Source organism: Salmo salar, chromosome 10 (genome assembly GCF_965601325.2).
Source record: "Salmo salar chromosome 10, fSalSal1, whole genome shotgun sequence".
Lineage (NCBI taxonomy): Eukaryota > Metazoa > Chordata > Actinopteri > Salmoniformes > Salmonidae > Salmo > Salmo salar.
In genome coordinates, this window is record NC_138300.1 from 87,730,210 (window position 1) to 87,755,545 (window position 25,336).

General features: G+C 43.8%; 1 protein-coding gene across 1 annotated transcript in view; it reads right to left on the bottom strand.

Moving 5' to 3' along the window:
* Positions 1-25,336, bottom strand: part of cdh13 (cadherin 13, H-cadherin (heart)) — a 515,993-nt gene that overhangs the window by 226,402 nt on the left and 264,255 nt on the right. The window contains exon 6 of the mRNA XM_045688176.2: positions 20,485-20,629. Coding sequence (XP_045544132.1) covers positions 20,485-20,629 — 145 coding nt within the window. The remainder of the gene's footprint in view (positions 1-20,484; positions 20,630-25,336) is intronic.

The window sequence follows — 25,336 nt, forward strand, 5'->3', positions numbered from 1 at the left end:
TCTCCCCTGTAACTATTCCCCCGGTTGTTGTTGTAAATGAGAATGTGTTCTCAGTCAACTTACCTGGTAAAATAAGGGTTAACCCCTGTGCGGCCTCGACATCCAGCGAAAAATCATATCGCCATTAGCATAACAAAATGTAATAAAAAAAAATTCTAATTATATCGTTTTATAGATACACCTCTCCTGAATCGAACCACGTTGTCCGATTTCAAAAAGGCTTTACAGTAAAAGCAAAACATTAGATTATGTTAGAGGAGTATATCGTAAAAGTAGCCACATAGCCATTTTCCGACCAACCACATGCATCACAAATAACCAAAAAACAGCTAAATGCAGCACTAACCTTTGACAATCTTCATCAGATGACACACCTAGGACATCATGTTACACAATACATGCATTCTTTTGTTCGATAAAGTTCATATTTATATATAAAAACAGCATTTTACATCGGTGCGTAACGTTGACTAACTATTTTCCCTCAAATGCATCCGATGAAACAGAGCTACAATTTACTTAATTACTATTCGAAAACATTTTTAAAATGTAATATTGTCATTCTAAGATTTATAGATGAATATCTCTTGAAAGCACCTGTAATGCCAGATTTAAAATTAACTTTACTGGGTAATCATAATTTGCGATGAAAGGGGATGCGATACTCTGAAAAATAGGCTAACGTTACAGGTCAGCGCCATCTTGGAACAATCGCATATCACATCTAGTCTTGTATACTATTGTCAATAATCCCTTACCTTTGGTTGTCTTCATCAGAAAGCACTTCCAGGAATCCCAGGTCCACAACAAATGTATTTTCGTTCGAAAAAATTACTCCTTTATGTTCCAAGAGCTTGTTCTTGTTAGCGCGTCTGAAGGCTGATCCAAATGCTCCGTCGGCCGCGGGACAGCCATTTCGAGAAAATGCATTTTTTTCCCATTTAGGTTCGTTCAAACATGTCAAACGTTGTATAACATAAATCTTCAGGGCGTTTTTTTCAACAAGAGAGCCAATAAGATTCGAGGGGGACGATTGCATTGTGTTTCAAAACATTTCGAAAGGGGAGGGTAACCAGGGGCGCCGGCGTCATAATGGTGATGGCCCTCTCCGTGTGACCACGTTCCACAGCATCTCATTCATTCAGTTTTAACAGTAGGAGACTCAAACCACTTTGTAAAGACTGGGGACATCTAGTGGAAGCAATAGGAAGTGCTCAATGAACCATAGCTCACGGTGTGATTAACCTGTTGGGGATAGGGGGCAGTATTTGCACGGCTGGATAAAAAACGTACCCGATTTAATCTGGTTACTACACCTGCCCAGTAACTAGAATATGCATATAATTATTGGCTTTGGATAGAAAACACCCTAAAGTTTCTAAAACTGTTTGAATGGTGTCTGTGAGTATAACAGAACTCCTATGGCAGGCCAAAACCTGAGAAGATTTCAAGCAGGAAGTGGCCTGTCTGAGAAGTAGTGTTTCATCTTGGCTCTTTTTATTGAAGACTCAGGATCTGTGCAATAACGTGACACTTCCTACGTCTTCCATAGGGTCTCAGAGCCCGGGAAAACATTGAACGATATCGAGGCAGGCTCTGGCTGAAACACTTTATCGCTTTTGGCAAGTGGCCACTCAGAGTACTATGGGCTTAGGCGCGTGCCCGCTTCGACCGAATGCTTTGTTTTCCTTTGTCTGTTTATCTAAACGCAGATTCCCGGTCGGAATATTATCGCTTTTTTATGAGAAAAATGGCATAAAAATTGATTTTAAACAGCGGTTGACATGCTTCGAAGTACAGTAATGGAATATTTAGAATTCTTTTGTCACGAATTGCGCCATGCTCGTCACCCTTATTTAGCCTTTAGGATAGTGTCTAGAACGCACGAGCAAAACGCCGCTGTTTGGATATAACGATGGATTATTTTGGACCAAACCAACATTTGTTATTGAAGTAGAAGTCCTGGGAGTGCATTCTGACGAAGACAACAAAGGTAAGAACATTTTTCTTCTAGTAAATCTGACTTTGATGAGTGCTAAACCTGCTGGGTGTCTAAATAGCTAGCCCTGTGATGCCGGGCTATCTACTGAGAATATTGCAAAATGTGCTTTCACCGAAAAGCTATTTTAAAATCGGACATATCGAGTGCATAGAGGAGTTCTGTATCTATAATTCTTAAAATAATTGTTATGCTTTTTGTGAACGTTTATCGTGAGTAATTTAGTAAATTCACCGGCAGTGTTCGGTGGGAATGCTAGTCACATGCTAGTCACATGCTAATGTAAAAAGCTGGTTTTTGATATAAATATGAACTTGATTGAACAAAACATGCATGTATTGTATAACATAATGTCCTAGGGTTGTCATCTGATGAAGATCATCAAAGGTTAGTGCTACATTTAGCTGTGGTTTGGGTTTATGTGACATTATATGCTAGCTTGAAAAATGGGTGTCTGATTATTTCTGGCTCGGTACTCTGCTGACATAATCTAATGTTTTGCTTTCATGGTAAAGCCTTTTTGAAATCGGACAGTGTGGTTAGATTAACGAGAGTTATCTTTAAAATGGTGTAAAATAGTCATATTTTGGAAAAATTGAAGTAATAGCATATCTAAGGATTTGAATAGCGCGCCACAGGATTCAACTGGCTGTTGAGTAGGTGGGCCCATAGAGGTTAATAGGCAACGTGATGAAGTTGAGTTCGCAATTCAGAATTCCACTTCCTGTTTCCATCTGTCTCGGGGTTTTGACTGCCATATGAGTTCTGTTATACTCACAGACTCCATTCAAACAGTTTTAGAAACTTTAGGGTGTTTTCTATCCACAAGTATTAATTATATGCATATCCTAGCTTCTGAGTTTGAGTAGTAGGCCGTTTAAAATGGGCACGCATTTTTTTCAAAATGCGCTGTGGCGCCCCCTATCCTAGGCGACCGTCAAGAGGTTAATAATGGTGTTTTCCCACTAATGGCACATTTGTGCTTATTGTCTACTGCCATATGCGCATTGCTGAGCTAACAATGTGAAGAAATGATCAACATTTAAAGCTAAACGTTATGATCTGTTGCATCAGCCACATTGTATAAAAAAGGTGTTTTGGTGCTAGTGGTTGTATTCATTTGGGATCTATCGCATTCCACAACAGTCCCAGACTATTTTTGGAATATTTATTTCTAGCACAGAATAGAATTGGTCAGCTTTGGTACTATGGGGGATAGTAGATTGACATAGGCTAGTGCTTTTGCTGTTTGTTAGGCCTACTCATCTTGTTGGCTGACGAAAAGTAAATGTGGACAGTTCTTCCAATATCTTCAATATGCACCTTGGAATTGGATAAGGACACGCGCAGTTGCATCCCCGATGTGTCTGTCTTCACTTGTAGCCTGTGAGAAATACCTGATCACTTGATGGAGAGCCATGTGAGTGAAAGGTGCTTCGGAGCACGCAGCACTCTGGGAGAAGGGCACAACGCAGCACTCCGGGCCAAGGGCACAACTGCCACTGGCCGCAAAAGGCATGGATTACAGCCACACAAAGGGGATGCCGCCGTGAAATTTGAGGCGTTATCAAGTGCTCGTCAAATTGTGAGAGACTATTAAAGTGTGTACAGCCTGCGCAAAAAAAACAAAGCAGAGCTCATGCTTTTCAAGCGACTTTTTTCAAATCATTCTTCATACTATAAAATAATTCCCCGGAATTCTAAGCAAATCTTGTTGGCTAAATGAACTAGTGTAACCCACAGGCATTTGGAATAGCCAGATCAGGACCTAACATAAGGACAACTCAGAGTATGCTACTCTGTTCTTCTGAAATAGACTACATTTTCTTCATATCATTCTTCTTTAGACCTGTCTTAAAAAAATATTTATTGTGAAGTTGAAGGCTATATTACATGGATTTATTAGAATTTTTAAAATATAGATGTTCCGAAGGTCTGCATGTGTGGAAGCCAGGAGATGCTAAATGTGTTTATGTTAATTAACGTCAATGTCACGCTCGTCGTACGAACTGGAAGCATACTCGGACCAACATGCAGCGTGATCTGGGTTCCACATATTTTATTTAAGTGAAACGCACAAAACAATAAAGAATAAACGAAACGTGACTAAGTGGTGCACATGCACAAAACACAAAATACAAAATAATATCCCACAAACACAGGTGGGAAAAATGCTACCTAAATATGATCCCCAATTAGAGACAATGATTCCCAGCTGCCTCTAATTGGACAGAATATCCCACCACACCAGGACCAAGCAGCGTTCCCGGGAGGAGAAGGTATCCTGGGCTTGGGAAGAGATAAAGGAGGAGAAGACATTTTGGACTTGGGAGGAAATTATGGCTGGAGACGAAAGCCTTCCTTGGAAGCAGACGAACGGAGAGAAGGGAGGACAGCGACGACATAGAAAGCCGCTGACCACCCCGCGGCCACATAGAAAGCCCAAAAGACAGCCCAAATTCTTTTTTGGGGGGGGGGGGGGGGGCGCGCACGGGGTGGTCAGCGGAGCCAGGAGTGAGCCAGTGACAACCTGGGAGGAGATAGAGAGGTGGTCGGTCGACCCAAGGAAAGTACCAGAGCCCGCTTGGGAGTCAATGGAACAATGCGAGGAGGGATACCGGAGAATGGAGTTAGCTTGGAGTATGCGGCAACGCAGGCGTTTGGAGGAGCGTGTCACCAGTCCGATGCAACTTGTGCCGGTCCCACGCATCAGGCCTCCAGTGTGTGTTCCCAGTCCGGTACGTCCTGTGCCTGCTCCTCGCACTCACCCTGAAGTGTGTGTCACCAGTCCGGTACCATGTGTGCCGGCTCTACGCACCAGGTCTCCAGTGCGCCTCCACAGCCCAGTACATCTTGTGCCAGCTCCTCGCACTTGCCGTGCGAGGTGTGTCATCGAACCGGTACCATTGATGCCGGTTCTACGCACCAGGTCTCCAGTGCGCCTCCACAGCCCAGTACGTCCTGTGCCAGCCACCCGCATCAGGCCTCCAGTGCGCCTTCACAGTCCAGAGCTTCCGGCGACGGTTCCCAGTCCAGAGCTTCCGGCGACAGTTCCCAGTCCAGAGCTTCCGGCGACAGTTCCCGGTCCGGAACCTCCTGAGACGGTCCACAGTCCGGAACCTCCTGAGACAGTCCACAGTCCGGAACCTCCTGAGACGGTCCACAGTCCGAAACCTCCTGAGACGGTCCACTGTCCGGAACCCCCTGATACGGTCCACAGTCCGGAACCTCCTGAGACGGTCCACGAACCGGAACCTCCTGAGATGGTCCACGGTCCGGAACCTCGTGAGATGGTCCACGGTCCGGAACCTCCTGAGACGGTCCACGGTTCAGAACCTCCTACGACGGTCAACAGTCCGGAACCTCCAGCAAAGGTCAACGGTCCAGAACCTCCAGCGACAGTCAACGGTCCGGTACCTCCTGCGAAGGTCGGCAGTTAGGAGCTTCTAGACATGGCATCCAGTCCCGATCTATGGCGGGAGCCTTCCTCAGCTCCGGTGCCCAGTCCAGGCTCGGCATCCAGTCCAGCTCCATGGCCGGAGCCCTCCTCTGCGCCGGTGTCCAGTCCAAACATGGCGTCCAGTCCTACTCCATGGCCGGAGTCTTCTTCTGCGCCGGTGCTCAGTCCAGATACGGCATCAAGTCCTGATCCATGGCAGGAGCCTTCCTCTGCACCGACGTCCAGGCCAGGGCTGGTGTATCCTCGGGATGAGCGGGTTCTTCGGCCCGCACCAGAGCCGCCACCAAAGCTGGTGGATCCACGAGCTGAGCGGGTTCTTCATCCCGCACCAGAGCCGCCCCCGATTCTGGCGGATCCATGGGATGAGCGGGTTCTTCGTCCCGCACCAGAGCCGCCACCGACACTAATCACCCGCCCTACCCTCCCCTTTTGGTTTCAGGTTTTGCAGTCGGAGTCCGCACATTTGGGGGGGGGGGGGGGGGGGGGGGGTACTGTCACGCCCTGACTATAGAGAGCCCTTGTTTCTCTATGGTGTAGTAGGTCATGGCATGACTGGGGGGTATTCTAGTTTATTATTTCTATGTGGCATTCTAGTTTCTTTATTTCTAGGTTGGCATGGTATGGTTCCCAATCAGAGGCAGCTGTTTAGCGTTGTCTCTTATTGGGGATCATATTTAGGCAGCCATTTCCCCACTGTTTTGTGGGATCTTGTTTGTGTATAGTTGCCTTGAGCACTGCATAGCTTCATGTTCGTTTTTGTTCTTTATTGTTTTTGTTTGCCGGTTCACGTAATAAAGATGATGAACCCAAACCACGCTGCATTTTGGTCCCGAATGTTCCTATGACGACCGTGTCAATCAATTACCGTGAGACGACAGATATTTGCTTGACAATCACTGGCTGATGACATTTTGTGACTGCCACAGCACTAGTCATGTCGAGGTAAGCTTCTGATAAAGGCTTCTGACGAATACGCTGGGGGCGTATCCCATAAGTGAAATACCGAAATGAATACTTGAAAGAGAACTATAATTTTCATAACATCGATGGTTAGTTCTTGCATCCATAGTTCTGTCTATGAATTTGAGAGTGGTTACATTTCTCCAGGCCCATCACTCAGCATTTTACCAAAACACAGGCGAAGTGACCACTTTGTTATTGTTTCAATTAAGGATTCTAGCTTTAAGATGAAAGGTAGCCTATTCAACTAGGACATTGGGTTAATACAATTACAGACACATGGACTGAAGTATGCCAATTGTAATATGGTTCACAGTAAATGTTACTTATTCTCCTGATGTTTTGATGCCATGTTAGTTTGACTGGGAATTAAACCAATGTCATCTGCATGGCATATTGCCTCTGGGAGCTATGTCTTCCTACTGGGCACAGATGTAAGTTCAACGTCTAGTTTTGATTTACATTTGGTTGAGTTGTCAACTAAAGGGAATTAAATGTGAAATCATCAAAAAATGTCACTATGTCATTGGATTTAGGTTAAAAGTTGGGTGAAAAAACCCCGAAATGCCCTTACGTTGATTACTTTTTTCAAATCCAATCAGTTTTCCACGTTGATTCAGCGTCCTCACATTGATTTTTTTGGGGTTGGAATGATGTAGAAACAAAATTGATTCAACCAGTTTTTGCCCAGTGGGTTGTCTCAGTACTAACTTAACCACCTGTGCCAACTCTGTGACACTGTAATCAGCTCTTTGTTTTGGTGTCAAGCACAAGACTTGATTATAGTACTGGGAACACACCAGGGCTCAATGTGTCCTCATGTACAGGCCACGTCCAGGCCGCTCATCTGACAATCCCCAATCAATACTCAATCAAAAAGTTCATACCCTGGAGCAAATCTGTGATAGTGCCCTGTGGCAGCTGAGCCCTGGAGCTCTTTATATCTCAGCAAAGTGGAACATGCCTCTGACAAAGACAGAACACAGACCAGGACACGACTGATGGAGAGAGAACACTGGTTTGAGATATTGATGTCCATGTAGGTCTCTTTGTTCAAACAGTCCTGGCTGCTATAATTTGAAAGACATAAGAACAGGTAGTGCTAGTTAGAAGGTCCGTGACAGACACTGAGCAAACTTCTGCTTTAAGTTTGTCCTATTTCATCATCTCTTTGCCCAGGTGACTGTCTGGAATACTGCATCAATGACTTGAGCAAAGAAAGCTTATAGTTTTCAACTTTTAATGTGAAAAAGAGAACGAGGAGGGAAATATTATAGCCCTCTACAGTCTCTCTTGATTATAATACTGTTATCTATTTCTCAGCCCCTGTGGTCACAGTCAAAGGGCTGACACAAAGATATACAGTACCAATAAAAAGTTAGGACACACCTTCTCATTCAAGGGAGAGTGATGGAGTGCTGCATCAGATGACCTGTGTTCTGGAAATTCAGTACTGTGAAAGAATTGTTCATTTCTTCAAACAATCATCTTTATTTAATATCGATTAATTATTGCAATAATGAAACCAGTCAGCCCAACAGTCATGACTGTTGAGCTGAGCAGCCTAACTGAACATGAAAAAACAGATATTATATAAGACCTAAAAATGCTTAGTCAGACTGGTTCCATCTCCCATAAGCAACCGTGGTTATTTACAAAGGATGGTGATTTACCCTCAACCCGGCGTAGTTTCCCAGATGCCAGGAAGATGAGACAATGAGGCATTGTTCTAAACTCTTCCAGGCTATCTCTATCTCAGGTCACACACACCACATCTTGTCTATGGAATGCCAGCTTTTATGTTTTTATCACCAAGTCATTGTCAGCTCAAGCTATCTCTAGCAGACTTACTGCAGGAAGCTAGAGTGGAAACCATCTCTTTACAGAAACACAGAATTAAACAGAACAGAAGTCTGTGTACTTAGATGAGTCGTTTCCCCCATAAAGCTCACCTGAAAGAGGAGGACACTTGGGCATTTTGCAGGTCAACTCCAAATCAGTTCTATCTGACTTGACATTTTATCTGGTGACGTAGAGAGAGACACCATCAAAGGCTCAATAGCAACATTCTAAACAGGCTTGGGTGAGAAAGGCATCATGAAAACGAAACCTCTCAGACGAAGGTAGCCTAGTGCATAAGAGCGTTGGGCCAGTAACTGAAAGGTCGCTGGTTTGTATCCCTGAGAAGACTAGGTGAAAAATCTGTTGTGTCCTTGAGCAAGGCATTTAACCCTAGTTGCTCTGGATAAGAGTGTCTGCTAAATGACTTAAATGTAATCAAACAGTGAAGCTGAAGTAAAACCTCAGGACCAGGGCTCCAGTTATACATCTTTATTAGCCCAGGACCCAGAGATTAGACTAGCATTGATTTAAGCTGGAGAACAAAATGAGTCAAGTTCTTTATAAACGCTATCTCCTTAAAAACCATCTCTACCTTCAATATAAGCCTTTTTAAAAGCCCCACCAGGGGAACGAGGGGCCAGTTCTAAAGGGGTTATCTTGTCTGGAAACGCTCATGTCAAACAATGAGGGCAGATAAACTTAATTGGAGAACTGGAAAGAGTGCAGGCCCAGGCCGTCAGAGCAGAGGCAGAAAGGCAGGGGAGAAAAGATGGGGGCGAGATTGGATTGTCTGGTCTCTCTCTCTCTGTGGGCTCTGTGGTGTTGTGTGAGTCAGAGCAGGGTCCCCTCGTCCCTCAGAGCGAGGGACAGATAATCAAGCCCCAGTTGATGTGGGACTGTGCAGAAGGGCAGAAGGAGAATAGAAACTCTTTAATAGATTAGCAGCGTTCGTGTAGTGGAACCGCCACAGGGGAGACCAAGGCCGCACCTCACAATCCACAGTACTGTATGATTGTTGCTGGAAGTCTGGGAGAGAGCTCTGATCTGCATAGCACTCAGGCATGACCAACAGAAAGGGAGAGAGAGATGGAGGGAGAGACAGATACAAGGGAGAGAGAGAGGCCCAGAATGATGCCATTTAGTTCAGAGATGATTTAAGAGCCACCACATCAACCACTAAAATAGTGGTTTAATTTTCCCCAAACCAATGAAATGTATTGGAATAAAGCCCTATTCGCATATATTCAGATCAAATCACACTGAGAATAAAGCATTTTTAAAATGCTATTTTAACCCACAGTGGAGTCATATTGCTCCCTATGGTAATTTAAAGAAGATAGCTCACTTATGATGGCTCCAGACAAATCAAATTGTGGTATTTTGGGGACAAAGGCAAATAAATGAATGAATAAACTCTGAGGGAGTGTTTTGAGTTTCTCTAGAGGGGAGACAGACCTTTGCTCAGCTACCCATGAGTGACAGTTGGATACGCCACGATACACATCAGGACCCCTGCCGCACCTGTTCCAGATGTCGCTCATTTGTTTTTGAGTATGTTACATTTAATATATATATATATATATATATATACACCTTTTTTTAACCAGGTAGGCCAGTTGAGAACAAGTTCTCATTTACAACTGCGACCTGGCATGATGTGATGTAGTAATACAAAGTATCCAAAAATCACTTTACATGAACATTTAGCGTAGAACAATAAAGATACACTCTCAAACATTTGTTTAATTTCACACAGTAGTTTTGAAAGTGGTGCTCACGTGCCAAAAGAGGTCCCTGTTTTTTGTGTACTATGTCATCAAATTGTGTACTACGTCATCCATTTCATTTGATATATTACGTCCTGCAATAAAAATATATTTACTCTTTATACAGTTCCTTCGGAAAGTATTCAGTCCCCTTGACTTTTTCCACATTTTGTTACATTACAGCCTTATTCTAAAATTGATAAAATAAAATAAAATACTTTACACACAATACCTCATAATGACAAAGCAAAAATAGGTTGTTAGAAATTTTGGCAAATATATTAAAAACAAAAAACAGAAATACCGTATTTACATAAGTATTCAGACCCTTTGCTATGAGACTCAGCTGCATCCTGTTTCCATTGATTATCCTTGATTGGAGTCCACCTGTGGTGAATTCAATTGATTGGAGATGATTTGGAAGGCACAAACCTGTCTATATAAGGTCCACAGTTGACAGTGCATGTCAGAGCAAAAACCAAGTCATGAGGACGAAGGAATTGTCCGTAGAGGTCCGAGACAGGATTGTGTCGAGGCACAGATCTGAGAAAGGGTACCAAAACATTTCTGCAGCATTGAAGGTCCCCAAGAACACAGTGGCCTCCAACATTCTTAAATCTTAGAAGTTTGGAACCACCAAGACTCTTCCTAGAGCTGGCCACAAGGCCAAGCTAAGCAATCAGGGGAGAAGGACCTTAGTCAGCGAGATGACCAAAAACCCAATGGTCACTCTGACAGAGCTCTAGAGTTCCTCTGTGGAGATGGGAGAAACTTCCAGAAGGACAACCATCTCTGCAGCACTCTACCAATCAGGCCTTAATGGTAGAGTGGCCAGACAGAAGCCACTCCTTAGTAAAAGGCACATGACAGCCTGCTTGGAGTTTGCCAAAAGGCACCTAAAGATTCTCAGATCATGAAAACAAGATTCTCTGGTCTGATGAAACCAAGGTTGAACTCTTTGGCCTGAATGCCAAGCATCACGTCTGGAGGAAACCTGGCACCATCCCTACGGTGAAGCATGGTGGTGGCAGCATCATGCTGTCAGGATGTTTTTCAATGGCAGGGACTGAAGGACTAGTCAAGATTGAGGGAAAGATGAACGGAGCAAAGTACAGCGAGATCCTTGATGAAAACCTGCTCTAGAGTGCTCAGGGCCTCAGACTGGAGCCAAGGTTCACCATCCAACAGGACAACGACCCTAAGCACATAGCCAAGACAATGCAGGAGTGGCTTCGGGACAAGTCTCTGAATGTCCTTAAGTGGCCCAGCCAGAGCCCGGACTTGGACCAGATCTAACATCTCTGGAGAGACCTGAAAATAGCTGTGCAGCAACGTTCCCCATTCAACCTGACAGAGCTTGAGAGGAACTGCAGAGAATTATTGTGATTATCTGTCTGCCGTTCATTCTCAAGTTTATCTGCCGTTCGTTCGCTGAGGTGTGCTATAGGGACCACACGCCGGTAGCGTTTGACTGGCGACTGAATTGCGACATTCTCTCCTGTTTCTTCCAGGTGAATCGGTAGAGACATTTCAAGTCTGAGCCAATCAGAGAGCACAAGTGGGGAGCCGAAAGGAAACCAACAGGTAGAAAAAAATAGGTAACTTTTCCCGGTGACATCATCCACCCCTTTGCAGCTTGCTAAATAAGCCAGTCACACTTCATAATATACAATGCACACTTACCGGCCAGTTTGTTAGGTATACCAGCCTGTTCACGAAAATGGATCGCTCCTACAGACGGTGAGTCAGGTGGCCATGGCTTGCTGTATAAAGCAGGCAGAAAGGCATTGATACATTCAGTTACATTCAGTGAACGTTAAAATGGGCAAAATTTGTGACATAAGCGACTTTGAGCGTAGTATGATCGTCGGTGCCAAGCACGCCGGATCCAATATCTCGGCAACGTCTGCCCTCCTGGGCTATTCATGCACGACAGTGTCTAGGGTTTCCTGAGAATGGTGAGACAAAGAAAAAACATCCGGTCAGTGGCAGTGCTGTGGGCGAAAACAGCTTGTTGGTGAGAGAGGTCGAAAGAGAATGTCAAGAATCGTGCAAGCTAACAGGCGGGCCACAAACAGACAAATAACAGCGCAGTATAACAGTGGTGTGCAGAATGGCATCTTGGAACGCACAACTCGTCGATCCTAGTCACGGATGGGCTATTGCAGCGGACGACTACACAGCTAAAAACAAGAAGCAGCTCCACTGGGCACGCGATCATCAACACTGGTCAAATGAGGAGTGGAAAAACATTGCCTGGTCTGATGAATCCTGGTTCCTGTTGAATCATGCTGATAGCAGAGTGAAGATTTGGCGTAAGCAGCAATAGTCCATGGACTCATCCTGCCTGGTGTCAACGGTACAGGCTGGTGGTGGTGGTGTACCGCCATCCAATCTGTAGCAACTGCATGATGCCATCGCATCAGCATGGACCAACATCCCTGTGGACTTCAGGCTGTTCTGGAGGCAAAGGGGGGTCCGACCCGGTACTAGATGGATGTACCTAATAAACTGGCCATTGAAGTATAGGATCATGGTAGCTAGCCATTTAGCTAACATTAGCCGTCTAGCTAAAAATATATCTATGGGCTGTATTCGATTATGGAGAGTGAATTAAATAGTTTATTTGTCATCTTGCTAGTTAGTTATCTAGTTGTGGCTATCTGGCTAGTATCACCAAGGGCTTTCTTCAGCAATAGCAACAGTAGCACAGATAGCTAGAGCATAAAACAACACACATGGACATGCATTGCCAAACAACACTACTGCCACCTTATGGTTTGGAGTATTTTAAGGCTGGTCTCTGCTGTGTGACACTCCGTTCAGACGTGCTAAGTGTTGTCGGCAGGCAGACGTTTGACAATCCTACCAGTGTGTCTGAACCTTAAGAGATGACAGTCCTAAACACACTGGCTCCACTGATACCACAGACATTAATTTGCTGGGTGGCTGCTTGGCTTGAAGGACAGATAATTAGGCATTGTGGGATTGAAACGCTCCCGGAGTTGTGAACAGTAGTGGGTCTGTGCTGTGAGAGACCCAGACGACTGTGTGAGGAAATCCTAATGGTACAGACAAGCCACCATTATACTACAAATTACCTGCCAGCATTAGTGTCACCCTCGGCCCAATCATTTTCTCTCCTGGATCAATCTGTGCTCTGGCCTCCCTAGTCCTCCATGGGGGCCTGTCTTGGCAATTAGGTATTGATTTTGTTTGCCTTTTATTTTCTGAGCCTGATGACCCAACACCCCTGCAGTCTCTCAGCTCTTCTGCTCCGTGTTCAGTTGTGACAGGCAGGAGACGCAGAAATGTCTCAGTCAGATGGTGAACTACAGGGGAGGAAGTTGGGCTGCACCGATTAGGCTGCAGTAGAGAGATCAGTTAAACATCGAACCCAGCGTGACTGTGGATAAGTCTGGACAAGGGGTCATTAAGAAGAGCATATCTGGACACTCCAGAGTATCCTCACATGGGAGTTAATTGGATAATGGGATAGTGCTATTTGATTTAGCATCATTGCATGGAGTGTCAATGAATGGTTTGTAATGGATGGTATGTTATGCTGTTAGATGATGAAATGTTAGTGGATGGAGCACAACTGTACACAAGAGCTTTGCCCTGACCATTTATTTGTGTGAGTGTGTTTGTGTGTGTGTGTGTGTCTCTCTCTCTTTCTCTCACTGTCTCTCTCTCTCTTCCTTTATTTTTCTTTCTTTCTTCTCTCTCTATCTCTGTGTGTGTTTGTGTCCATGTGTGTGTGTTTGAATCCCTATGTTTATGACATAAGTCTTTTCAGTCTGGTCAAAGCTGTAGAGACGAGAGGAATGCAGAGGTGTCCTTCACATCCACTCTCACAGTGGGAGCCCCGACCCTAATTACTTCTGATAGAGACAAATTAGATGGTAACACTAGCAGAACCCCAGTTATATGGAATACGTTAATTTATGCTGCGTCATGTTCAAATACTACATGAGATGGATTTAAAAAAAATACTTAGCAGACAAAACACAAACATGGCCTGAGAGCTGAGCTGAGGTTAGGTTACAACACATCCGCCATGCTGATCCTCAACACAGAGGCCCCTCAGGGGTGCGTGCTCAGTCCCCTCCTGTACTCCCTGTTCACTCATGACTGCGCGGCCAGGCATGACTCCAACACCATCATTAAGTTTGTCAATGACAAAACAGCCTGATCACCGACAACGACGAGAGAGCCTATAGGGAGGAGGTCAGAGACCTGGCCGGGTGGTGCCAGGACAACAACCTATCCCTCAACGTAACCAAGACTAAGGAAATGATTGTGGACTACAGGAAAAAGAGGACCGAGCACGCCCCCATTCTCATTAAGGGGGCTGTAGTGGAGCAGGTTGAGAGCTTCAAGTTCCTTGGTGTCCACATCACCAACAAACTAACATGTTCTAAGCACACCAAAACAGTTGTGAAGAGGGCACAACAAAACCTATTCCCCCCTCAGGAAACTGAAAAGATTTGGCATGGGTCCTCAGATCATCAAAAGGTTCTACAGCTGCACCATAGAGAGGATCCTGACTGGTTGCAACACTGCCTGGTATGGCAACTGCTCAGCCTCCGACCGCAAGGCACTACAGAGGGTAGTGTGAACGGCCCAGGACATCACTGGGGCCAAGCTTCCTACCATCCAGGACCTCTATACCAGGCAGTGTCAGAAAAAGGCTCTAAAAATTGTCAAAGACTCCAGCCAGCCTAGTCATAGACTGTTCTCTCTGCTACTGCTCAGCAAATGGTACCGGATCGCCAAGTCTAAGTCCAAAACAGCTTCTACCCCCAAGCCATAAGAGTCCTTAACATCTAATCAAATGGCTACCCAGACTATTTGCATTGCCCCCCCCCCCTATTTTGTTGCATTACAACCTGTAATTTAAATAGATTTTTATTTGGATTTCATGTAATGGACATACCCAAAATTGTCCAAATTGGTGAAGTGAAAAAAACCCAACCTTGTTTAAAAAAATGCTATGAAATAATAATAAGATCTTGTGCAACAAATTACCTTCAGAAGTCACATAATTAGTTAAATAAAGTCCACCAGTGTGCAATCTAGGTGTCACATGATCTGTCACATGATCTCAGTATATATACACATGTTCTGAAAGGCCCCAGAGTCTGCAACACCACCAAGCAATCGGCACCATGAAGACCAAGGAGCTCTCCAAACAGGTCAGGGACAAAGTTGTGGAGAAGTACAGATCAGGGTTGGGTTATAAAAAAATATCAGAAACTTTGAACATCCCACGGAGCACCATTAAATCCATTATTAAATAATGAAAATAATATGGCACCACAACAAACCTGCCAAGAGAGGACCACCCACCAAAACACACAGACCAGACAAGGAGGGCATTAAACAGAGAGGCAACAAAGAGACCAAAGATAACCCAGAAGGAGCTGCAAAGCTTCACAGCGGAGATTGGAGTATCTGTCCATAGGACCACTTTAAGCCATACACTCCGCAGCTGGGATTTACGGTAAAGTGTCCAGAAAAAAAGCCATTGCTTAAAGAAAAAAAATAAGCAAACACATTGGTGTTTGCTAAAAGGCATGTGGGAGACTCCCCAAACATATGGAAGAAGGTACTCTGGTCAGATGAGACTAAAATGGAACTTTTTGCCCATCAAGGAAAACACTATGTCTGGCTCAAACCCAACACCTCTCATTACCCCAAGAGCACCATCCCCACAGTGAAGCATGGTGGTGGCAGCATCATGCTGTGGGGATGTTTTTCATCGGCAGGGACTGGGAAACTGGTCAGAATTGAAGGAATGATGGATGGGGCTAAATACAGGGAAATTCTTGAGGGAAATCTTTTTCAGTCTTCCAGAGATTTGAGACTGGGACGGAGGTTCACCTTCCAGCAATGACCCTAAGCATACTGCTAAAGCAACACTTGAGTGGTTTAAGGGGAAACATTTAAATGTCTTGGAATGGCCTAGTCAAAGCCCAGACCTCAATCCAATTGAGAATCTGTGGTATGACTTAAAGATTGCTGTACACCAGCGGAACCCATCCAACTTGAAGGAGCTGGAACAGTTTTGCCTTAAAGAATTGGCAAAAATCCTAAAGACTAGATGTGCCAAGCTTATAGAGACATACCCCAAGAGACTTGCAGCTGTAATTGCTGCTAAAGGTGGCTCTACAAAGTATTGACTTTGGGGGGGGTGAATAGTTATGCATGCTCAAGTTTTCAGTTTTTTTGTCTTATTTCTTGTTTGTTTCACAATAAAAAATATTTTGCATCTTCAAAGTGGTGGGCATGTTATGTAAATCAAATGATACAAACCCCCCAAACATCCATTTTACTTCCAGGTTTCAAGGCAACAAAATAGTAAAAATGCCAAGTGGGGTGAATACTTTCGAAAGCCACTGTAACTGTACCTACATGTACATATTACCTCAACTAACCGGTGCCCCCGCACATTGGCTCTGTACCGGTACCCCCCATATATAGTCTTGCTATTGTTATTTTACTGCTGCTCTTTAGTAACTTTAATTTCCTATTCTTATCCGCATTTTTTAAATTAAACTGCATTGTTGGTTAGGGGCTCGTAAGTAAACATTTCACTGTAAGGTCTACACTTGTTGTATTCGGCGCATGTGACTAATAACATTTTATATGATAAGATTTGATATAGAAAAACACCCCTAACACTGAATTCTGAATGCAAATAGACAAATAGAGATGTGCCTTTGATTCCATACAGAAGATGAAGATGTAAACGCATAGGGCTATGCCAAGGAGTTGTAGCAAGGCAGACCAACTATTCCAAGGCTGTCAAAAAAGAGGGGGTGCTTAGGGTAAAGGAGAAGAAATTGAGAGAGTACAGCCTTGGGGCATGTATTGCAGAGAGAGAGGTTTAAGATAGAGAGAAAATTTTAAAAAAAGAAACAGAAAAGGAGTGGGTAAGTAAACAGAAGGCGGAGAAAGGCTTGCCAGGAGAGATGGGCCCAGGGTTGCTCAGTTTGCACAGAAATGTCAGAAACAGTGTGACATTGTCCCGTGCAGCCTCCCCTGATGCCTGCAGTCCCCCACAACAGAGACAAACACATCACACTGCCACCACACACTGCTACACAGACCACCATACTGAATTCTCAAATCCATACAGTAAAATACACACAAATCCAATTTGCATAATTTCCATGGTAGTTTAGAGGGCTTGTTTAGGGAAATGATGCTTCTATGGTATAGTTAAGTTATTCTTGAAGCAAAATGGCGTGGAATATTGCAGAACAAATGCAGGTTAAAGGGTGAGGTAAATAAAATAAGGCAAAGCACAGAAACATGATTGGTGCTCACACATTGTTATCCAAATCACACACACATAAGAAAAACACACACATGCACTCATGTGTAGGCAGTGTTTTACATGAATGTAAAGTATGGGATAGTTAGGGTTAACCCTGGTGGTGTGTGGTCCAGGCGCCATATTACTGACAGGCCAGGACAGACTGGGGGTCCAAGACCCGTCCACCTCTGTGATTAATGAGGCAGGGGTCAGGGGACAAATGCTGAGTTCCTGATTAGGAAGGTATTGGCAGAGGGCATAAATATGGGACTGATCCCTGTAACCTCATCTCCCACCCACCCCCGTCCACCCCTCCCACATAGACAGCTACACTGCAACTGTGCACCCACATGAAAAAAACTGTAGTGTATAATATAGTAGGAATACTTTAGTATTCACTGTAGTATTTTTGCAGACTTTACTGTAGCATTCACTGTAGTGTTTTTTTGCGGACTTTAGTATTTAGTATTTACTGTAGTATACTATAAAATACTACAGTATACTGTAGTATTACTCTAGTGTTTTTGCAGACTGCAGTAAAGTATACTGTAGTTTACTGTAGTATTTTAGCAAATCGTAGTATACTGTAGTATTTACTGTAGTGTTTTTGGGGACATTACTGTCATATTTGCTAAAGTGTTTCTGTTTTTTTAACTGAAGAAATACTATTTTCCATTACCTGTAGGCAGGTAGTTAGATAGGTAAGTTAGGTAGCTAGGACTGGATTCTGAATGGAGAGTTCAGAGCTTCTGCTCTTTTCTATAACCTGTAGGGAACACAATATATGGTCTATACTTGGCATGTACGTTTCTCACTTACGGGTGGCACAAATTGGGTTATGGGGAAGGGGAATTGGCAGGGTATATACAAATACTGTAGTATTTACTAAAGTTTAAACAAAATCGTGTTTGTGGACTGTAGGGTTTTGTGGATAATACTGTAGTATTTACCATAGTATTCAACAGTATACTACAAAATTCTATACTAAGTTCTACAGATGATTGAGGGATACTACAGTGTGTAGTATAGTATTCTACAGTATACTATGGTTTACTACAGAAGTCTATAGTAAGTACTATAGTATTCTATGGAAAACAGTAGTATTTTTTATGTGGCCACCTTGCCTGGTGCCGCCTCTCAGGAGCAGGGGCAAATGCCACAAAATGTATCTCATTACATTCTGCTGGCACTGTGTTTGATGGACATAAAATGTATCCCCCTGCCCCCCACCCCCCCCCCCAGCACACACCAACCATGAGCAGTGCAGCAGTGAAGTGACTCCTCTGTACATCATCAGTCCTATCCCTCATTTCAATTTGATTTACCATGGCAACTGCTCCAAAGAGATGTCAGATGAAGACATAGTGAAATTAAATCAAGACCAGAGCGTCTATGAAACATATAATTGCAAATAAAACAAATCAGCATCCATCTTATTAAACCGAGTCACGGGAGGACCTGAATGTACTTTGTAGATAAAAATTGAATCCAAACTAGGCAGAAAATGAGTTCTGAATGCAGCTGAGTTTGCGAAACCTTGAGTTAACTTGTCTCCGTAAACGAATTCAGACTTAAACTAAGATGATTCATCTGTATTTTGGCCTAAACCTCCATAACCCAATAAAACCTAGCCTGCTGGGTATTTGTCATATTCCTGAATCCCACCCAATTCGCTGCGAGGGTTTAAGCCATAACTTTACAAAGAGCTACAGGGAACTCTAAAGTAATTCCATCATTTGGCCCTTTGGCTATTAGAAAAACCTGCTTTGGTTCACAATATTAGTTCTATGTGCAACCAAAAGCCCTGTGCCTACTGTTTTATAGCCCCAGTGATAGCTAGCACATCATTATGCTTTCATTAGCCTAGCTGTAAAGATCCATACAGCCAAACACTGCAGTTGAAGACTATTGTCACCATGGGGAATAACACTGTGTTACTCTACTGACTGTGTGATTAATGTCTCTTGCCTGATGACTTTTCAGCCTTATCTGCTGCTGCTACAGCTGCTACTGAGTGTTACGTACAGTATATTTGTTTGTGTGCTAATGATATGAGCACAAGTCAGCTCTTTACAGAGTTAGGTCCTGATATCATCTCTGCTCTGTCTCATTACCCTTTCGTGTTGTGCAAACTCACTGTCTCTGTCATTCTTTCTCTATCTCTCTCACACACTATTACAGACACACGCGTACACACCCACTAACACACACGCACAGGAGAGTGAGGTCTTCTGTGACTGGTGTAAGCCAAAAGTGTTTGAGGTTGTCACAGTAACCAGCCCAGAGAGGTTGAAGAGCGAATGAGGACAAGGGACCAGAGCCGGGGATAGCAGAGCAGCAGCGCCAGCTGGAGAACAGAGGAAAAAGTTCAGACCTCCAAAGGCTCTGCTCTGTTTCCCTGACTTTTTATTTATTTCTGCAGCACACAGAAGAGGAGAGGAGAAAGGAGATGTCATCCACTCTCCAAATGGTCTGCTTCCTGTGTGAGTCATTAAACAACATACACACAACAACAATAGTCCCGTAAAATGAAAAAAATAAATGAAAGCTCAAATGATGATGCTCACCATTTTATGGTCACATTGTCTGACAAGGTACAAAACACGTGTATTATTCTGACACATTAATGGGGGGAAAACATGTTTTTTTCAGAGATTTTTGATGAATGTTTTTCAAAGTTCAGTCTTGGTGGATGTCTTTCAAAATTGAAGATACAGTCAATTCTGTTCTTAAGTACGGAACACAAATAATCGATAAGACACCATAATTACTCCTGCCTTTTTCTTCCCCGTTTTTTTGTCCTCTCAGCTGCTTTGAGCTCGTCTCAGACATCAGACCACCATTAATGCAGCAATATGAAGTTGGGTCAAAGAACGATCACAGCTGACAGTGGCACTAGGCTGATGATGACACTGCATCACTATCTTCATACCAGCTCCCTTAACCGTGGTCATCTTCACTAGGAACTAAAATTAAGCAAATTACCCAAAACGTGGACTGATTCCCTGAACTTGTTCAATCATAAATGCTTCATTTCGTTCTCCATTGCAAAAAGTTTAGCAAATTTTTGCACTGATTAATACGACCCTGGTCAACATTGCCATAGAGAAGCAGAGAGAGCACTGCCACCTACCTGTAGGTGAGCCCTCCAGCACCTCCCCAGCGTAGCGGGTCTCCTTGAAGATGGGCCTGTTGTCATTCTGGTCGTTGACGTCCACCAGCAGGGCTACAGGACCCTCCACCAGCTTCCCACTCAGGTCAGTCACAGACACCTCCAGCTGCAGACAGGACACACAAGGGTCAAAGGTCAGGACAGGAGTTCCGTTATACACCTGGTATGGAAAGGTTTATACAGAATGACATTCATTTAGACTAGTGAAAGCATAGAATACCTGATTGTCTGTTACACGCTTGAGAGATAAATGTATCGGAAAAAGCGCAATTCAATCAAAAAGTAGTCTATATTGTATGAACAAGAGTAGTTTATGTACTTATCCGCGGACTCGGCACACACACACACACACACACACACACACACACACACACACACACACACACACACACACACACACACACACACACACACACACACACACACACACAGCACATAAAACAGTAACTACAATATTTCACCATTCTAAAAGAACTGTAAACTCTATGTAAAGAGCGGCGAGTCGCACCAATCGAGTACTACCCATTTGTCTCTGTTCTCTCTCTCTTTCCCAACACTACAGCAGCAGAGACTATAATTGTATGAATAGATGGACAGTGATAAAAGTTAACGGCCGTCATTTTAATCTCCCAACCAGCAGGAGAAACGAGTGCTAGCTAGTTCCTTTTCCAGACTTGAGCAGATGGATCTGGTGTTAGTGACCTGTGCTGCTCTGCCATGTTACTGAGGAGCAGACACAATGAGAGCACACATTAGGCCTGCCCTCAGATATGAAGAGGTCCTGCAAAGCTTCAAACCACAGGAAGCAGTTCAAACCCACTTCCCAGCTAGCACATAACATTCTGAGAACCATATGTTTCTTAGAGCTTGATGATAGCATGGTTGTCCTATGGATTTTTTGCCTACAACCTTCCCACAGTGTTCTGGGAATGGTACAGGATACCCAGGTAGAAGATAGCGTTCTGAGATATGTTTCTTCTGTGGGAATTTCAGTACTTCAGCATAACGTTTCCTACGGGTGTGTCCTCATGTTCTCAGAACATTAAGAAAACTTTCCATAAAAAAACACAAAAAAACATAAGTAACGTTGAAAGAACCTTCTAAGAATGTTATTTAAAAAATATATATATTCCGTTCTCAATGACAACAAAACTCTCTCTATCCTCTGTGTGATCACACTCTCTGCAGCCGATGTGAGTAAGACCTTTAAACAGGTCAACATTCACAAGGCTGCAGGACCAGACGGATTACCAGGACGTGTACTGAGAGCATGCGCTGACCAACTGGCAGGTGTCTTCACTGACATTTTCAACCTCTCCCTGTCCGAGTCTGTAATGCCAACATGTTTTAAGCAGACCACCATAGAGCCTGTGCCCAAGAACACGAAGGTAACCTGCCTAAATGACTACCGACCCGTAGCACTCATGTCTGTAGACATGAAGTGCTTTGAAAGGCTGGTCATGGCTCACATCAACACCATTATCCCAGAAACCCAAGACCCACCTCAATTTGCATACTGCCCGAACAGATCCACAGACGATGCAATCTCTATTGCACTACACACTGCCCTTTCCCACCAGGACAAAAGGAACACCTACACTGCCATTCAAAAGTTTCGGGTCACTTAGAAATGTCCTTGTTTTTAAAGAAAAGCACATCTTTTGTCCATTAAAATAACATCAAATTGATCAGAAATACAGTGTAGACTTTGTTAATGTTGTAAATGAATATTGTAGTAAATGACTATTCTTAATGGAATATCTACATAGGCGTACAGAGGCCCATTATCAGCAACCATCACTCCTGGGTTCCAATGGCACGTTGTGTTAGCTAATCCAAATTTATGATTTTAAAATGCTAATTGATCATTACAAAACCCTTTTGCAATGATGTTAGCACAGCTGAAAACTGTTGTTCTGATTAAAGAAGCAATAGAATAGTTGAGTATCTGGAGCATCAGCATTTGTGGGTTCGATTACAGGCTCAAAATGGCCAGAAACAAATAACTTTCTTCTGAAACTCATCAGTCTATTCTTGTTCTGAGAAATGAAGGCTATTCCATGCGAGATACTGCAGAGAAACTGAAGATCTCGTACAACGCTGTGTACTACTCCCTTCACAGAACAGCGTGAACTGGCTCTAACCAGAATAGAAAGAGTAGTGGGAGGCCCCGGTGTACAACTGAGCAAGAGGACCAGTACATTAGAGTGTCTAGTTTGAGAAACAGACGCCTCACAAGTCCTCAACTGGCAGCTTTATTATTAAATAGTACCCGCAAAACACAAGTCTCAACGTCAACAGTGAAGAGGCGACTCCGGGATGCTGGCCTTCTAGGCAGATTTGGAAAGAAAAAGCCATATTTCTGTCCAGTGTCTGTGTTCTTTTGCCCATCTTAATCTGCTAACCTACAAAGCATTACATGGGCTTGCTCCTACCTATCTTTCCGATTTGGTCCTGCCGTACATACCTACACGTACACTACGGTCACAAGATGCAGGCCTCCTAATTTTCCCTAGAATGTCTAAGCAAACAGCTGGAGGCAGGGCTTTCTCCTATAGAGCTCCATTTTATGGAATGGTCTGCCTACCCATGTGAGAGACGCAGACTCGGTCTCAACCTTTAAGTCTTTATTGAAGACTCATCTCTTCAGTGGGTCCTATGATTGAGTGTAGTCTGGCCCAGGAGTGTGAAGGTGAACGGAAAGTTACTGGAGCAATGAACCGCCCTTGCTGTCTCTGCCTAGCCGGTTCCCCTCTCTCCACTGGGATTCTCTACCTCTAACCCTATTACAGGGCCCGAGTCACTGGCTTACTGGTGCTCTTCCATGCCGTCCCTAGGAGGGGTGCGTCACTTGAGTGGGTTGAGTCACTGATGTGGTCTTCCTGTCTGTTTTGGCGCCCCCCCTTGGGTTGTGCCCTGGCGGAAATCTTTGTGGGCTATACTTGGCCTTGTCTCAGGATGGTAAGTTGGTGGTTGAAGATATCCCTCTAGTGGTGTGTGGGGGCTGTGCTTTGGCAAAGTGGGTGGGCTTATATCCTGCCTGTTTGGCCCTGTCCGGAGGTATCGTCGGATGGGGCCAAGTGTCTCCTGACCCCTCCTGTCTCAGCCTCCAATATTTATGCTGCAGTAGTTTATGTGTCGGGGGGCTAGGGTCAGTCTGTTATATCTGGAGTATTTCTCCAGTGTCCTGTGTGAATTTAAGTATGCTCTCTCTAATTCTTTCTTTCTTTCTTTCTTTCTTTCTTTCTTTCTTTCTTTCTTTCTTTCTTTCTTTCTTTCTTTCTTTCTTTCTTTCTTTCTCTCTCTCTCGGGGGACCTGAGCCCTAGGACCATGCCTCAGGACTACCTGGCATGATGACTCCTTGCTGTCCCCAGTCCACCTGGCCGTGCTGCTGCTCCAGTTTCAACTGTTCTGCCTGCGGCTATGGAACCCTGACCTGTTCACCGGATGTGCTACCTGTCCCAGACCTGCTGTTTTCAACTCTCTAGAGACAGCAGGAGCAGTAGAGATACTCTCAATGATCGGCTATGAAAAGCCAACTGACATTTACTCCTGAGGTGCTGACCTGTTGCACCCTCGACAACTACTGTGATTATTATTATTTGACCATGCTGGTCATTTATGAACATTTGAACATCTTGGCCATGTTCTATTATAATCTCCACCCAGCACACCCAGAAGAGGACTGGCCACCCCTCATAGCCTGATTCCTCTCTAGGTTTCTTCCTAGGTTTTGGCCATTCTAGGGAGTTTTTCCTAGCCACCGTGCTTCTACACCTGCATTGCTTGCTGTTTGGGGTTTTAGGCTGGGTTTCTCTACAGCACTTTGAGATATCAGCTGATGTAAGAAGGGCTATATAAATAAATTTGATTTGATTTGATAATCTTTTATTTTTATTGGCCAGTCTGAGATATGGCTTTTTCTTTGCAACTCTGCCTAGTAGGCCAGCATCCCGGGGTCGCCTCTTCACTGTTGAAGTTACCATACAGTACATACACATTTCCCATTATAAATCAGACCTGTCGTCAAACTGTGCATGTGTGAACGAGCATGAACTAAAACTCTGCCTGAATTAACGCCCATCATTCACCTTTTATGGTGACAATAACGCCATTATTGGCTGTATACTTTGGTAGTATTGGAATTAGGCCAAGACAGTATACCTAAAGGAAATATCAATGGAGAACTTGATCAAATGTCTTTGGAGGTGTTGGCAGAAGTTTTTTTTTTTCAGTGACATTTGCTGTATCGGACCGTTTCTGAAACACAAAAACAATTGCAAACTGTGGTGGACCTGTAAACAGATCGTTTGAATTCAATAATGTTTTGCATTGACTTTCTCCCAAACCTAAATGTGCTGCATTGCCCATAAATTCTGAAACATTGTCTTCTCTGAAAAATGTTTCAACTACAATAGGCCTACTTACAGTGGTAGCCTACACACTCCAATGCAACATATCTACTGTCTGTTCACCTGTAAAATGTTACTGTAGCTTATGTAATAAACTACGCTTCCTTTCCGATGCATAGAGCAAAAACTTGAAATCATAATAGCCTATCTAATAGGATCATTTAAATTGGGGATATGCATGGTCATTTGTTGTATGGCTACTTGGGGAACATGAAGTCATCATGGCCAGAAAAGGTACAATGTTTATGATATATGTATTACGTTTATAAATGAAACATTGTCTACTCTAGAAATGTGACATTACAGTATTCAGACGTAGCCTACAAACGTCAATGGAAAAGGTGAACTGGTGTTCTACTGTTAAACTTTGGATCGTATTGAGCAAAATACTTTAAACACC